The 17,459-nt window shown below is 48.9% G+C and overlaps 1 protein-coding gene across 1 annotated transcript; it reads left to right on the plus strand.

The window, feature by feature from the left end:
• The first annotated feature begins 1,326 nt into the window (after positions 1-1,326).
• THBS1 (thrombospondin 1) lies at positions 1,327-17,457 on the plus strand. Its single transcript, XM_024567339.4, has 22 exons — positions 1,327-1,475; positions 2,012-2,107; positions 2,386-2,945; positions 3,823-3,898; positions 4,182-4,381; positions 4,498-4,620; positions 5,589-5,682; positions 7,132-7,305; positions 7,594-7,770; positions 8,096-8,269; positions 8,522-8,649; positions 8,762-8,914; positions 9,354-9,572; positions 10,029-10,136; positions 10,677-10,836; positions 10,992-11,110; positions 12,724-12,958; positions 13,148-13,375; positions 13,544-13,815; positions 14,246-14,343; positions 14,441-14,580; positions 15,456-17,457. The coding sequence occupies exons 2-22, from the start codon at positions 2,041-2,043 to the stop codon at positions 15,461-15,463; spliced, it is 3,513 nt and encodes a 1,170-aa protein (XP_024423107.2). The 5' UTR covers positions 1,327-1,475; positions 2,012-2,040; the 3' UTR covers positions 15,464-17,457.
• Positions 17,458-17,459: the final 2 nt, after the last annotated feature.

Raw genomic sequence — 17,459 nt, forward strand, 5'->3', positions numbered from 1 at the left:
ACACTCACTCTGTAATCCATGCACACACACACGCACACATGCACCTTGTCACACAGCACTCCCACACAATAAAAGTGCAATTGCTGTTTGATGAATGTAAACTCGTGGGTGTTTCCAGCAATTAGGAGTCCTGCCAGGTGTGAGTGCTGAGGAGGGCGGTGAACCCCAGGGCTTTCCCAGTCTGTGCTGAGATCCTGATTTGATGAAGCTACTACCTGTGCTCTGTTTCTTGGGCCAGGGGACCACAGCAGGGGAGTGTGGCTGCCGGTCATCCCAGCCCAAAGACATGAATGGAATTCCAGGCAGCTGGAGTCATGCTGGCTTGGGACAGTGGCCGGGAGACCAGACTTCCAATGACAGAAGCGTTAAGTGGCAGCGCTCACTGCAACTGGTGCACCCACAGAAATGTAACCCACACCTCGGTTTCAAGAGCCGAAAAATGAAAAGAACGTTTACGGAGGGAAATAAAATAATAGGCAGAGGGTAATTTATTACTCTATGAGTCTGTTCTGTAAATAGCTTAAGACCCTGGAGCCAGATGGTTCTGCAAATCCTCCAACCAGGAGTCACGTTAAGAAGCACGAGTGGGCACAAAAACTGTTTTTCAAGACACAATTTCAATTTTGGCTTGAGGGAACTGGATACTAGCAAGTTTCCTTAACATTCCAGACTAGAAAGAAATTGTCCTCTCAGGGCCCCTTGATCAGAATACGCATACCGCCCCCAAGCGGCAAGCTGTGGAAGGGCGGAGAAGCGACTTGCGGGAGGACTCGCACTGCAGGCACTGCAGAAAGTGCACCCCCGACGGGCAGCGAGATCGCGAGCCCTTTACACCGACCTGCCTGCCGGCGCGACACCGCGCTCACCTCCTCTAGGGGGGGCAGGCGGAGGGCAGGCGAGAGCAGGGGTGTGACTTCGCGAAACCGGGCTAATGGCCCCACACCCGACCGGCATGGATGGATGAGGGGCCAGCCATTCAAAGAGGCAGATTTGTCTGAAAGTCCCCTAATGGTCTTAGGCGGGTCACCGTCGCTGGTCGAAATGCTCACACTCAACACGTCGTGCCTTCGTGCCTCGAGAGCCGAAGTGCTGAGCCCGCGGGCACCAAGGCCGCGTGGGCGGTCACCTCTTTTTCTAAGAAGTTCCAGGGCTTTTCGAACCCGACCCCCGCCTCCCCCTTCACTTTCTCGCTGGAAAGTTGTGCGCCGAGCGGCGGGGGGCGGAGAGAGGAACCCAGACTGGCCCCCCTCCTGCTTCCTGCCCGGCAGCCTCCCATTGGCCAGAGGGATGCCCAGGAATGTCAGCGCCGCTTTAAAAGCACGGGGCTCCGCCGCCTCGCCAGCCAGTGCAGCCGAGCTCTCCCGGCGCACCCTCCGACTCCGGCCGCCTTCCCGGCGCACCACGCTCTCCAGGACTCGGCGCCCGTCGCTGCTTCCTCGACGCCACTCCGGGCTTCGGCGCCCGTGTACACACAGGTAAGGGGTCTGCGGGCGGCCGCAGAGGACCAACGCTGCCCTGGCCATCTGCCTGGGGCAACAAGGCTCCAGCCCCTCAGGGACCTCGGACCCCATCTTGTCCACCCCAGCTGTTGGGGGCGGTTCTCCTCGTGGAAGAGCTCCAGAGCCCTCTTCTCCAGCCTTGGGGTTCACAGACCACTTCTCAGGACACCCCAAGATTTTTTTCTAAATGCTAAGTCCCTCCTAAGTCTTTGTCAGTCCTTTAGAGAAGAGTCCGCTTCCCCATGCCCTGCTGGTCCTGCTGTTTACCCTCAACTTCCCAAGGAAAACCCCCAGATTGTTGGTTTTTAACCTCCACTTTAAAACCAGTCTCCTGCCTCCAGCTCTCACTTCCTTCCCAATGTCCTGATGTAAAATGAGTTCTGTTTTCCCTCATTCCAGCAGATGTGGGGCAGGGGGGATCCCCAGGGACCTGGCCTCATGCCCAGCCCCCAGTTGTTGCCCCTCTCCCTGCTTTGATAACCTCTTACCTTGGGCTCCTCTTCCTGCTGCAGCCTCCCTGCTGGGCGCAGGCAGCTCCACCATGGGACTGGCCTGGGGACTCAGGGTCCTGTTCCTGTTGCATGTGTATGGCTGCCGCTGCGTTTCAGGTGAGTCTGTATAATACCTTTGAGGGGGGAGGGAAGATGAGGAGGTGCTGGGTGCCCCAGGTGTGCTTCCCTCCCACCTCTCTTCTCCCAGCTGTTTTCCCTGAGCCTTGACTGGACCAGGTTGCAGGTTCTTTCTGACCATGGTGTTTATCAGCTCTCTCTGTAGTTTTCACCCTGTCTCTCTGGCCCCGTCCCTGAGAGCTGAGTCTCCCCACCCCCACCCCCACCCCCGGCCTCTGTCTAGGAAGCTCACACTGTGTCCTGCTCCTGTCACACAGAGCCTGGGAGAGACAACAGCGTGTTTGACGTCTTTGAACTCACGGGAGCTGCCCGAAAGGGCTCTGGGTGCCGACTGGTGAGGGGTCCTGACCCTTCCAGCCCAGCCTTCCGCATCGAGGATGCCACCCTGATCCCCCCTGTGCCTGATGACAAGTTCCAAGACCTAGTGGATGCTATGCAGGCAGAGAAAGGTTTCCTCCTCCTGGCCTCCCTGAGACAGATGAAGAAGACCCGAGGCACACTGCTGGCAGTGGAGCAGAAAGACCACTCTGGCCATATCTTCAGCATGGTCTCCAATGGCAAAGCGGGCACCCTAGACCTGAGCCTGACGGTGAACGGGAAGCAGCACGTGGTGTCGGTGGAAGAAGTGCTCCTGGCCACCGGCCAGTGGAAGACCATCACCCTGTTTGTGCAGGAGGACAGGGCCCAGCTGTATATCGACTGTGAGAAGATGGAGAATGCTGAGCTGGACGTCCCCATCCAAAGCATCTTCACCCAGGACCTGGCCAATGTCGCCAGGCTCCACGTCGCAAAAGGAGGTGTCAATGACCATTTCCAGGTGAGGTCTCTTCTCTGTGGGGTCATCTGCTAGCCAGCTGATCTGTCAGGATGGCGGCAGCAGGAGAGGCAGGTGTTCCAGTAGGGGAAATACTGCCTGTGAACTACAAGGGTGGTTCTTAAACTCCAGGGAGCATCAGAATCACCTGGAAGCCTCGTTAAAACAGCCAACCCCTTTCAGATTCAGTAGGTCTGGGCTGGAGCCTGATAATTTGCATTTCTGACAAGGTCCTAAAGAGGCTGATGTTGGGAGCAGGTATTCGGGGGACCTCACTCTGAAACCCACAAAGGAAAACAGTTTTCCTGTAACAGCCTATTCAAGCCTTAGGTCCTCCTTTACTGTCCTCAAGAAAATAACATTTCGGATGCATCCGACCAACTATAATATTGCTTGAAATATTAGTATCAGACACTTTGTTCAAGCAGAATAAATACCACTTTGCTATTTGATCCCCCATGGGGATGTAGTGGGTCCCAAAGAGTAAAGCAATGGCGAGATGCTGCTGCAGCTTCTTCCTTGCTTAAACTTCTAGGTCTTTGCAACTGTGGCTTTGAAACTCCCACATTTAACTCTTTGACACTGAAGAGTGTCACTATACCCTCGGCGTAATATCAGATTCCACTTCCTGTGCACCCAAGTAGGCTGATAACAGAACTCTGCAAAATACTGAAGACTTACTTGGCAGAAGACACAATTAAGATTTTGAAGTTGTTTGGCAATTTATGTTGGTGTGTTATTTTGACATGGTGACCTTAAAAGGGACCTCTTTCAGACTTTTAGAACATCGATTGTGTGCTTTTCCTAAGATAAAGTCTCCCCTCCCATGTCCTTCCCCCCAGCACACACTCTGCAAGTAATGCATGTTCTCTGCCCACAGGGGGTGCTGCAGAATGTGAGGTTTGTCTTCGGAACCACACCGGAAGACATCCTCAGGAACAAAGGCTGCTCCAGCTGTGAGTGCCCTTCTGTTTTTAGGGTGCATGGGGAAATTGGGGAGAATCTACCCAAAACAAGCCAAGAAACTTGAGCAGTGTTGGTTGTATATAAATTACCCTGGGTAGCACAGGTAAGAGGTACATAAAAGTGACCTTAAAGGCTATTCCACACATACACGTCCCCTCCACCTGCACCCCCCACCCCACACAAAATGTCTTTTACAACTAGGAATACTGGGGACTGGTGGCGAGAGCATCTCCTGTTACTATTCTCATTGTGTCTCTCTTGGTTTCTTGGCAGCTACCAACATCCTCCTCACCTTTGACAACAACGTGGTGAATGGCTCCAGCCCTGCCATCCGCACTAACTACGTCGGCCATAAGACAAAGGACCTGCAAGCCATCTGCGGCATCTCTTGTGACGAGCTATCCAGCATGGTCCTGGAGCTCAGGGGCCTGCGCACCGTCGTGACCACGCTTCAGGACAGCATCCGCAAAGTGGTCAGTGGCCTCCACTCCCAGCCCTTTAGCAGGAGCCCCTGGAGCTTTAGCCTTTAGTGTGGTCCCGACGGACCAAAAACAAGGGTAGACACTGATGAGCTTTCTCCCCCTTTTAGACTGAAGAGAACAAAGAGTTGGCCAATGAGCTGAGGCGGCCCCCGCTCTGCTACCACAACGGAGTTCAGTACAGGAATAATGAGGAGTGGACTGTTGACAGCTGCACTGAGTGTCGCTGTCAGGTAAGGTCTTTACCAACTGAAATGCAAATTGGTGGCAGGTGTTTGACGCCACGGTCTCCAGGGAAATACCAGTTGGCCACACAAGCTCTGTCTATGTTCTATGGCCCGATACCAAAGTGTGTGTGTATATGTGTTTCCAAGATGTAATTATGACATCTACAAAATCTATTTAAACTCTCAAAAAGTTTTTCAAAGTCTTAATTGTACCCCAGGCCTAAGTATTGAAGAGAACAAATCTAAGACATCTGAATAACTTACCTGCTTCACTTCAAAGACTCAGTGTTGAATGTCAGGTACATAACACCTGGTTGGAGCTTTCCCCCAACCTGATTTGTATGCAGCTATGACAAGGAGGTTCTTATAATGCAGTACTGACTGTTCAGATGACTCAGCCTGACATTGTCGGGATGTAACCGTCCACTGAGCTCAGGTGGCACGTCCTGCAGTGAGTGTCACCCTAGCTCTCCCCAGGGCCAGCAGCAGGCGAGTTTGAGAGTTTACCTGGCGCGTTAAGCAAAGTCAGGCTTAAATACAAATCATGGATCGCTGGATTTTTGGAGCCATCATTACTAAATTCCCATTCCAGGTCTGTACAGCAGGAAAAGATACGCTCATTGAGCTTCTTTTCCCCATAGACACAATAATTTTTAAATTTAAAAGTAGCAGCAGAGTTTTGAGTTCTGTTCATCTGCACCTGAAATTGATTTGACCCATGATATTTGGTGATTCCCTTTGGATAAATTCTCATGCGGTAACTTCCGATGTTGACTAAGTAGAGCTCCCCATGGGACGCAGTAGCGAGTAACCAGCACTAGGACTGTGTCGGTGATACTGGTGGATGTAGAGGAGACAGGCCTGGAGAGCATTTATAGCTATGACCATTCATCTTATAACTTTGTTAAATAGTATGTCAACTTCTGCTTGCAATATGTTTACTGACCCATTTCCTCCTCCCTCTTGCCCTGCAGAACTCAGTTACCATCTGCAAAAAGGTGTCCTGCCCCATCATGCCCTGCTCCAATGCCACAGTCCCTGATGGAGAGTGCTGCCCCCGGTGTTGGCGTAAGTCCCTCGAACAGCATAGCCCCCGCAGCGCCCGGGGTCACTGCCGCACAGACCCGGGAGAGCGCAGCGCTGCGCCGGGGCCCCGCCACCACTCCCCTGTGTTTCCATTCAGTTTTTTGCTACAGCATCTAGTGAACTGGTGGCGTGTTCGCTGTATGAAACCAAAAACCCCATTATGACTAAATCTTAATTACCCCTGTGGATGATGGCACAGGCAGTAATAATCTTGGTGCAGCTCATTGATCCTGATTGTATGCCTTCAGGAAGAGAAAATCTGTTGCAGCAATAACTTTAAGTTGACTGCTTCTAGAATTTGACTTTATGGCTTGGCGTTAAAAAAAAATCTGCTCACCAGGAAAATTGATGGGCTATAGTGTGAGCATTGGACTTAAATGGACCTAAAGCTTCTACCCAGTTTATTTGCAGGAGTAGGAGACTAGAGGAATAACAGTCTGAGTTTCAGGGCACCAACAGAAATAAGGCACTGTGCTGTCCCGTAGCATCCTGTCCCTGGCTTTTGTTGCCTGTGCATGAATTACTCACTGTGCTGGGACAGTATTGAGCGAAAGCAGGTACAAGTCTAAAAATGACGCAGCACAACTGAAACAGGAACTGAAACAGGAAGGCGGCACTCGCCCTGCGCACACTCCTACCCCTGCACCCACCGGCACGGCTCAGAGTGACCAGTCCCAGCCAGGGGTCACTCTGGGGACAGTGCATGGGGCAGTCGTTTGTTTATCTAGTTCTATTCGGTGTGCACTTCAGCTGCGGGTTGGAGAGAACGAAGCTGGCTGGGGACTAGCAGGGTTTGAGGCTGAATCCGGGATTGCCAGGAATACTCCCACTGATGGCGAGAGGACACAAGTTCTCCATCTTGTGTCTGCTGCGGCTGGGTGTGGCGTAGTCAAGGCACCTGGGCAGGTGGCAAACAAATACAGTCTCCTGTGAAATACGTGCAGAGAAGGCCCCACGTGCTAAGGCGAGAGGGGTGGCACACAGACTAACCCCATGACTGAGCTGGAGCCAACAGCAGCTGAGCAGCCTGGAAGCTCACCTGCCAAATGGCATGGCTTCTGGCTCCCCTAAAAATCAAAAATGACTCCTGCATGTTGCCTAAAACTATGGTGTTCTTGGAAGCCTGGGACTGGAAATGCCTACCGAGAGATCTTAAGTCAGGAAAGGGAAACTCATTTGAAATGCTGAGAGAGGAGAAAGGAAGCAGCGATGAATAGAACGCTCACTGAGACAGAGCTGAGCTGTGCCGACTCAGGCAGAGCATTCAGTTACCCTGTGCCGTGCCTGTCCTGACCTGGGATAAACCCCTGAGCTGTTGGCCTAAGAAATCACTTGCTTTTCACCCTTTGGCAAGGGAAGAAGGCCCTGAACAGATCAGTCTAAAGAATAGTCATAATGACCACACATTAAATGAACCCGTTTCCTCGGCAGCCAGCGACTCCGCGGACGATGGCTGGTCCCCCTGGTCCGAGTGGACCTCCTGCTCCACTACGTGCGGCAACGGGATCCAGCAGCGTGGTCGGTCCTGTGACAGCCTCAACAACCGATGCGAGGGCTCCTCCGTCCAGACGCGCACCTGCCACATTCAGGAGTGTGATAAGAGATGTAAGCATCTCGGCCCCTTACGGGTGTGGAGAACTGACCTTTGCTTGCCGTCACCAAGAGCAGCCCCAAAGCACAGGTTCTAGACTCAGGATCTGAAGCCTGGTTCTACCATCTGCCTGTGCACCCTTGAGCACCACTCGCTCTGAGACTCTGCGTCTGCGCTCTGGGGCCAATCATAGTCCTTGATAGGGTTATTTTGAGGAGTTTAGTTAGATAATTCATTTAAAGCAGTTAGTGCAGAGGCTGGCTCACGGTAAGCACCCGATAACCATCAGCTTTGTACTTTAGTCAAACAAGATGGCGGCTGGAGCCACTGGTCGCCGTGGTCATCTTGTTCTGCGACATGTGGCGATGGTGTGATAACGAGGATCCGGCTCTGCAACTCCCCCAGCCCCCAGATGGACGGGAAGCCGTGTGAAGGCAAAGCTCGGGAGACCAGGGCCTGCCAGAGAGACGCCTGTCCTGGTGAGTGAGCACACAGCCCGCCGAGGGCTGAGCCCCAGCCAGCAGCTCAGCCCCGCTGCTCGCCTGGCATCTGACCTGTCTGCTCAGTGGATCGTGAAGGGGAAAGGTTACTTTCTAGAGAAACAAACAAGTAAAGTCCTACATACTCAGCAACTTCTTTTAATGAAAAACAGAAGGAAAGCCATTTCAAACTCTCCCTCTTCCCAAACATTCTTCACATGTTAGGGTAGCAGTGTTTTCTTGAACAGACTTAGGAGAGTCCTCTGTAACAGGTCAGGTGTTTGAAATGGACCTTAACTTCTGCATGTGGTTTGCTTTCTTCTAGTCAATGGAGGCTGGGGTCCCTGGTCACTGTGGGACATCTGTTCTGTCACCTGTGGAGGAGGGGTACAGAAACGTAGCCGGCTCTGCAACAACCCCACCCCACAGTTTGGAGGCAAGGACTGCGTTGGTGAAGTGACGGAAAACCAGGTCTGCAACAAGCAGGACTGTCCAGTCGGTGAGCCACGCAGCCTGGGACAAAACCAGCCTGGGATTCCCCTAACTGAATGTCAGGGTCAGCATTCAAGGGCCTTCTGGCTTTGAGTGGTGCTGAGCGGTTTGATTGCTCCGAAATGCCAGATGGACAGCATAATCTCCAGTTAGCAGTCACATAGTCCCTACAGCACCTCACGCTGCATCGTGTCCTCACGAACCAGCATGGCAGGTAATAGCAGCCAGACCAACGGTTTCCCTGTCTGCCCCGCCTCAGATGGGTGCCTGTCCAACCCCTGCTTTGCCGGCACCAACTGTACGAGCCATCCTGATGGCAGCTGGAAATGTGGAGTTTGTCCCCCTGGCTACAGCGGAAATGGCGTCCACTGCAAAGATGTCGACGAGGTGAGAAACTGACAGCCCGCAGTTCCCACTTCTGGGAAAGCAGTTAACCTGTGCTGCTCATTTCCTGGGGCAGTGTTTCCACACAGTGAGCAAACTGCTTTTTCTTCCATAGTGCAAACTAGTGCCTGATGCCTGCTTCAGCCACAACGGAGAACACAGGTGTGAGAACACAGACCCCGGCTACAACTGCCTGCCCTGCCCGCCGCACTTCGCGGGCCCACAGCCTTTCGGCCTGGGTGTGGAGCACGCCACTGCCAACAAACAGGTGAGGGGCCGGCCTGGCGGACCGGCACGAAGGAGGGGTGTCCCCGACCGAAACACTAGGACAGGGAGGAATATCATTTCATCCTCTTCCCCAAAAAATGGGCAGGGGTGAATGCCCAATCCAGCTTTTAGAGTCATGACTAGAAAATCCATTGTAAATCCCGCAGTGGAAGAACAGTCCATCACATTTGAAAACGCTGCTCTCGAATGAGTTGTGAGCCAACGGAGCTGTAACTCCAGGGCAGGAAAGACACACACAAAGCGATGTTATTAACCTGTAAGCTGGACACTGCAGGGGAGCACGGGGAAGGACAGAAGTAGCCCACACCCTTCCCCATGGAAACTGTCGCAACGTGATAGGGATCTGGGTTCTTCTTGCTTCTGTGGTACCTGGAGACTCGTGAAGGCTCAGCATTAACATCGGGATGTTGTCCCCTCAGGTGTGCAAACCTCACAACCCGTGCACAGATGGGACGCACGACTGCAACAGTAACGCCAAATGCAACTACGTGGGCCATTACAGCGACCCCATGTACCGCTGCGAGTGCAAGCCCGGCTACGCTGGCAACGGCATCATCTGCAAGGAGGACACCGACATGGACGGCTGGCCCAACGAGAACCTGGTGTGTGTGGCCAATGCAACCTACCACTGCAAAAAGGTAAAACTCGCTCCCTCACGAGCCCCCAGAGAGAAGGCACATCAGAAGAGCAGGCTGGGGAATTTTAAATGCTTCAAGCTTGGGACACCAAAAGGATGGGTCCCCCAGAGGCAGAGCAGCACTAACCCTCAGGAGGAGGAAAGCACTGGGTGCTGAGAATGCGGCTGCACCAGGCCCTTCTGGCACTTGTGTTCCGTGGTCTGTCGTTTTGTCCTCCCAGACGAGTTCATTTCTCTGCTGGGGGCCAGCAGCCTACATGGCGTGTGCTCCCAGCACGTATAGGGCCTAGCACATCTATACAGACTTTACATACAGCCCTACTTATCCCCCAAGAAAACGTTTTTCTGCCTTCCCGTAAAAAATGTGTGATTGCGGAGGAGCAGCGAGTACTTCCCGTGCACAAGCAGAGCAGAGGATGTGCAGACCGTAGCGGTAGCGTGTGTCTTCTTTCCACAGGACAACTGCCCCAACCTGCCCAACTCCGGGCAGGAAGACTACGACAAGGATGGGATTGGCGATGCCTGTGACGATGACGATGACAATGACAGAATTCCAGATGGAATGGTAAAAACACAGTTCCCGTTCCTCTTTCACCTTTGCTGTTCACTAACACCCTGAAATACTGTAAGGTTCAGAGTTATAAGGAAGAATACACAAACTGATACACAGAATAATCAGGAATTATTCACTGTGTTTCAGGAGGTTGAAGACATAGATGTTGCTGAGAGAATTTTTAAAGGAGGATTTTGTTTTTCATCACAACCTTCCCTCCCCTCATTTGAGCGAGAGATTCCACATATAAACAAATGACTTTGCTCCCCAGACTCATTTCAAATGCCTTACCTAAATCACAGTAAAATTTACTTTGGGCATGGTGAGAACTGCGATGAGCTTATATTTACATCTCACTGACTGATAACCAACAGGCTGTTCCACATACAAACAAATGACACTTTGCTCCCCACACTGAGTACCCAGTTAGTCCAGCCACTGGGTGGGAAATCCCCGTTGCAGCGCTTTGCAGCTTTACATACATTACGCATGTGGTCTGAGCCCTGAGCTGGTTCACAGTGTGGTGGAATGTTCCATTTCTTCTCTTCACAGGACAACTGTCCATTCCATTACAACCCAGCGCAGTATGACTATGACAGAGATGGCGTGGGAGACCGCTGTGACAACTGCCCCTACAACCACAACCCCGATCAGGCTGACACAGACAGCAATGGGGAAGGGGACGCCTGTGCCGCAGACATCGACGGGGACGGTAAGGCGCCCCCTGACTCCAGCAGGCCCATGGGTGACGGTGACCGCACTCAGCTCTCGAGTGATTTTTCTCCAGCCCTGGCTACTCAGTGTGTGGTGTGGTTGAAACAGCAGGCTGGAGATCTCAGCTCGCATTTGGACCCCTGTTCTCTCCAGGTATTCTCAATCAACGAGACAACTGCAAGTATGTCTATAATGTGGACCAGAGGGACACCGACATGGATGGGGTCGGCGATCAGTGTGACAACTGCCCTCTGGAACATAATCCAGATCAGGTCGGTGGACTCCTTCCACAACCTTTTGGTAAAGTATTAGAACACCCCTTTCCAGGCCTCGAAAGTATAGAGTGCAGGCACTCCCGTTACATGGCCCTCCATAGTCTCATAGCCCATTACTGTATTTCTATGTGAACAGTTTGCCAGATGCAATCTCCTGGCAGAGTCCCATAGACCTCAGTGTAACAGTGTTGTTAAATTCAACTTGTCTTGTGCAGGGAGGTCTGCGTGCCTTGTTCAGCATGATGGACCATTAAGATAACTTATACAAAGTAGAAATCTGTAACTGACAACTCTAGTAATATTAATCATATTTAAGACTAAGAGATGAAAGGAGATATCCTTAAGCAAAATAACCATTTTCGTGGCTACTGATGTAATCTGGCTGGGAGAAAATTATCAAAACTAAAAATACTCGCTTAAACTGAAGAAATCCCTGTCATTCATCAAAAGTGTTTGGCATTGCACAGAAATACCATTCTCCACCTGTGCGGGGAGTGCTGCAGGTGGACATTAGCCAGGACAGCTTCCACATCTGGAAGTATTCTTTTTCTTCTGCAATTGCCCATCATTATTTTTTAGGAACAAAATTTAAGGATTCTTTTTTTTTTTTCTAAAATGCATTGTTCTGAAAATTTAGAAACAAGCTTTTAAAAAATAGGAATATTTTTATAAGATTCAAGATACAAGAAAGCTGTCTTTTTCCTCCCAGTATTTGCTCTTAGGAGGTGCTGTAAAACAAAAGGCAAAAGGTTGAAGAGCGCCCGGGCCCATAAAGGGAAAGTGTGAATAATCTGAGATAGCTCTGCTGGCCAAGGCACTGAGGGCCATATTTTGAGATTGGGTCTTACCATAAATTAAACTTTTTCACTATCATTTAACTTCCCTGGGTGATTTCTTTTGGTTCCTCAGACTGTGATCAAACCTATAACAAAATTCAGGCATCATGTAAAAACCTTACTAGCAAAGAGCATAAATACTGGCAAGAAAAATCTCACCTTGTATATAAATAATTTGTAAGCAGCCCACACACACTAGATGATGTAAAAGGACTGAGAAATACAGCTTTGAAAACCCTTAGAGCTCTGACTTCATTTGAGCCAACACATGGCCATCTTTATGGACTGAATAAAACCAAACACCTAAAAAAAAAAACGCACTGATCCCTACCATCTGAATTACCCAGCATGCACAAAAAAAGTGCCACGTTTCCGTGATGTAATGGCCTAGAGTAGAAGTTGACATGTCAACAAGTTTACAATTGAAACCCTCCAATTGGAAAACAACAAAATGTACCCAAAGAATTTAATTTCACATTAAGCTAAAAGCAGTTAACATTGCACTTCATCCTTTGTGATTAAGTAATGCTTTCTATTTCATTTTATTTAGAATGTTATATTTTTTAAAAACTCAAATATCCCTTTTCAAATTTTCATATGAAAACAAGGATCAAGAAAAAAATGTAAAACTTGTTAATATTACTGTCTCTTGGCAGCAGCGTGCAGATGTAAAACACCACTGGTCGCCTCAAACGCTGGGCGGAAACTCTTCCCTGAGTTCGAATTGACATTAGTAACTTAAAACCTCAGTTCACCTCCACGTCTCTCTTGCAGCTGGACTCCGACTCAGACCGCGTCGGAGACACCTGTGACGACAACCAGGATATCGATGAGGATGGCCACCAGAACAACCTGGACAACTGTCCCTACGTGCCCAATGCCAACCAGGCTGACCATGACAAAGACGGGAAGGGAGATGCCTGTGACCATGACGATGACGACGACGGCATTCCCGACAACAAAGACAACTGCAGGCTCACACCCAACCCTGACCAGAAGGATTCCGATGGTGAGTCAGGAGAACCCTTTTTTAGGAGAGTGCCTGAATCCGTGGCTCTCCAGATTGAGGAGCAATAACAGCTGAATGCATTCAGGAGGGCGAAGAGCCCAGATGCCAACCTGGACAAGATTGTGAATTTCTGACACCAGTAATAGTAGTATTTCAGGATTTCACTGAACTCTCACCTTTTTCCCTTAGGTGATGGTCGAGGTGATGCTTGCAAAGATGATTTTGACCATGACAGTGTGCCAGACATCGATGACATCTGTCCTGAAAATGTTGACATCAGTGAGACTGACTTTCGCCGATTCCAGATGATTCCTCTAGACCCCAAAGGGACATCCCAAAATGACCCTAACTGGGTGGTCCGCCATCAGGGCAAAGAACTTGTCCAGACAGTCAACTGTGATCCTGGACTTGCTGTTGGTGAGTAGTGAGCTCTTTGAACAGAAGGCTAATTCATATGTGCAAAAGAAGCAAATAAAAAACCTGGCCGTTGTGTGCATCCCTGTGGGGACTAAGGGTGTCTGGGAGTGTAATAGAGAACCTTCTGAAAGCAGCCGCTTTTAATTTGGGTCTGGCTTCATCTTCAAGGTTACGACAAGTTTAATGCCGTGGACTTCAGTGGCACCTTCTTCGTCAACACCGAAAGGGATGATGACTACGCCGGGTTTGTGTTTGGCTACCAGTCCAGCAGCCGTTTCTATGTTGTGATGTGGAAGCAGATCACCCAGTCCTACTGGGACACCAGCCCCACAAAGGCTCATGGATACTCAGGCCTTTCCGTGAAAGTCGTGAACTCCACCACGGGGCCTGGCGAGCACCTGCGGAATGCCCTGTGGCACACAGGAGACACCCCTGGCCAGGTAGGACCACCACCGGCAGAGGGAGCGAGGGGAGGCCCTCCACGAGCACTAGGGCCACTGTGCTTTGGCCAGGACATGGAGGGAGTCTTAGATATCATGTTCCCAGCTGCACCAGCTGCAGCATTGAGCTCTGCTTTGCAAAACCATAATTGGGTCTGAGAGGGGAACACCATAACTAGAGTTACCCTTCAAATCCAAAGGCAATTTCAGCCCCTTCAAACAAAAAGGCTCCCTCACTTCTCTCTCGGTACTTTTTATGTGCTTTCAAGGGCACATGTCAAATGAAAAAGAGGGAGGCCTTAGGAAAAAATCCTACATTTCAGCCCTCTAACCTAGGTCAACATGGTACCTTTCAAGCACTGTTTCTTATGGAATTAAATATAAACATAATCATCATGGAGCTGTGTTTCAACCTGTTCTTTTCCTTCAGGTGCGTACTCTGTGGCATGACCCTCGTCACATAGGCTGGAAAGATTTCACTGCCTACAGATGGCGTCTCAGCCACAGGCCAAAGACTGGCTTCATTCGGTAAGGTCTCAGTGATTGAGTTTCACAAACGGTCACCACGTGGGCAAGAAGGAAAAGACTGAAACAGGGACTAGCGAGGTGTTCTTTTTTCCTGCAGAGTGGTGATGTACGAAGGGAAGAAAATCATAGCAAACACAGGACCCATCTATGACAAAACCTATGCTGGCGGCAGGCTAGGGCTGTTTGTCTTCTCTCAAGAAATGGTGTTCTTCTCCGACCTGAAATACGAATGCAGAGGTAGGAGCAACATTCCGGTGCATGTGCAGCTGACGTCTCTAATTCAGACCGATATCAAGAATGTCAATTACAGGAGAGTCTGAATTAAAGACTGTTACAAAGTTGTATTTTGCTATTGAAGACACAATGATAAAAATAAGGCCTATCAACTGTGGCTTGTGGAATCCTGAGTCTTGTTAATATTAATTTTCTTAGCAAGCTGTGTTCTTCATACACAGTGCAAAGTAAACTGCAGACAAGCTTCTGTGCAGTTCAGACCACATTAATAATACTTAAAATTTGACACGTTTCTACACTTACTCCTCATAGTTTTATTTATGCCACAGCAGCACAAGTTGCTTTTCTAACCTTCCCCTGTTGTACATGGAAGGGAAAGGAGTATTGCCTTCATATAGAATGTTAATATTCACTGCTAACCTTAGCTGTTTGTTCTCCATTCCTATTCACTCAGTGGGTAGTCTCATGGAGTCCAGCGTTGGGCCTACCAAAAAAAATAAATGCGCTATAAGTGTTTACTGGGACAAGGCCTAATGCCAACAAAATCAATTAGAGTAAAAAAAAATGGTTAATTTTACTCAAAATACTTAAAAATTCAGACTCAAAGATTGTATCACAATAACAAAACACCCTAAACTTTACACATGGAAAGCCTTGGAGCGCACAGCCGAGGTTCAGCGAGGCCGTGCTGTATCGGTGTCCCAGAAAGAGCGTTCAGACACAGTAACGCTGAATTTTATCCACTGACCATCTTCAGTTTTACTCTTGTCGTTATAAAAGTAGAGCTATACCTCAGTTGCTAATATCAGTTAATGAATGAAGATGACAGTCCCTTTATGAATGAGTTGTTTATCTGTTTGTGTTTGTTTATTTAACAGATTCCTAACCTGCAAACTGTTGATCAGAAGACTGACCATAACCAATGCTGGTATTGCACCTTCTGGAACTATGGGCTTAAGAAAACCCCCAGGGCCACGCCTCCCTGCCTGCCCTTTTCCTTGGCTTGCATCAGTACAGACTCCTAAAACAGTGACTTGACTCAAGAAAATGCAATTTTCCGACAGACTCAGCATTCAGCCTCTGAATGAGAAGAGAATCTTCCAAGAATGTAAACGGTTACTTTGGTTTGCTTTTGGAGAAAGCAAAAGCATCCACCTGCTTCAGTTGGAAGGCACTGGCTCTGCTCAGCTTTTGTCAGAGCAGGGTGCCACTGTGAGGCCACCTCTGAGCAGTGGACTCAAAAGCCCTTTCAGGCATGTGAGAGAAGGGAGGACTCACTACAATTGGCAAACAAAACCACTCCTGTCCCACTCCCTCGGGAACAGGGGCCAAAGCCCTAAGGGGGAGGGTGCAAACCCAAGAGATGATTGTATGAGGAGAACATGGAGGAACTGTTACACGTTCGGTACTAAACCATTTTCAGGAGATTGAAAGACTTGCTGGATTTCATGATGCTGACTGGTGTTAGCTGATAGGCACTTAAACAGAGGCAGGGGAGGGAGGCAAGGACTGACTTCTGGACTTCCTCTTGGATCCCCACCCCTTACACGTCGCATAGAGTGACCAGAACAGGGAGGCAGGATTAAACCAGAGGGCCAGGCAGCGCTGGCTGCCACTGCCTGGTTACATTCGTTACAGATGTAGCTTGTGCAGATGTAGCGGGAACGGAAGAAAACCTACCATCTCAGTGAACACCATGCTGCCGCCCAGGGAGGGGCAGCTATGCTTGTATTTTCATGGTTAGAAAGGCACAAAATTACCAACTAAAACATTCCTTTTCTCTCTTGTCCTGAATATCATGGAGTTTTCTAATTCTCTTTTGGACTAGTTTCTTTTACACTTTGCAATGTAAAATATTTATTTTTCACTTACTCTGGAGGACCTGTCTGAAAGACCTCATGGAGCAGGAAGAAGCATAAGGACTGTGCACATCATCTTTGAGTCTTCACGACTGTAAGACTGTAAATAAAGATTATTTATTAACTCTGTTCTACCTGGAGCCTAGGTTTCGTACGGACAGCAGGAGCAGGTAGTGGGGATTTGTCAGCAAACCTCACAAGGAGGGCACAAGGAAAATCAGCATAGCAAGCTGCTCTTCACCTTGTGCTTAAGTGCTTTGGGATTTCTCTCTTTGTCTTTTCCAGTGGAATGAGCTGGTTGTCCATTTGCAAGTGTTTTCAAATGGCAGAGAAAGCCACGATACTTTTGATACTGTTTTTCCCTGTCCCTCGTGCCTATTTCCAGGGAGAAGAAAAGCATCTATGCTTATTTGTTTTTCATTTTTCCAAAAGAAAAAAAATGACAAAGGTGAAACTTATATACAAATATTACCTCATTTGTTGTGTGACTGAGAAAAGAATTTTTGGCTCAAGCAGAAAGAGTTTAAGTGTCTAACAAACTTAAAGCTACTGTAGTACCTAAACAAGTCAATGTTGTATATTGTATAAAAATTCTTTGCAGAAAAGTGTACCCAATAAGGAAATAGCATTGAAATGTTAGAAAAAAAATAACTTTCAGAAAATATATCTATCATCTTGTATACCATTGCTTTATTTTTATAAATTATTTTCTCATTGCCATTGGAATAGATATCTCAGATTGTGTAGATACTCTATTTAAATAATTTATCAAGAAATACTGCCTGTAGAGTATTTCTATTTTTATAAAATGTTTGCACACTGATTTGAAGAATTGTTGGTGTTTGTTTTGTTTTTGATTTGATTGCTTGCCTCCCAGGTTTTACTATTGGCCAACACCTTTTTCTAGGAATGTGCTTTTGCACATTTTATCCATTTTACATTCTAAAGCAGTGTACATTGTATATTACTGTTTCTTATGTACAAGGAACAACAATAAATCATATGAAAATTTGTATTTAAACT

Source organism: Desmodus rotundus, chromosome 7, assembly GCF_022682495.2.
Source record: "Desmodus rotundus isolate HL8 chromosome 7, HLdesRot8A.1, whole genome shotgun sequence".
In the NCBI taxonomy this organism is placed as follows: Eukaryota; Metazoa; Chordata; class Mammalia; order Chiroptera; family Phyllostomidae; genus Desmodus; species Desmodus rotundus.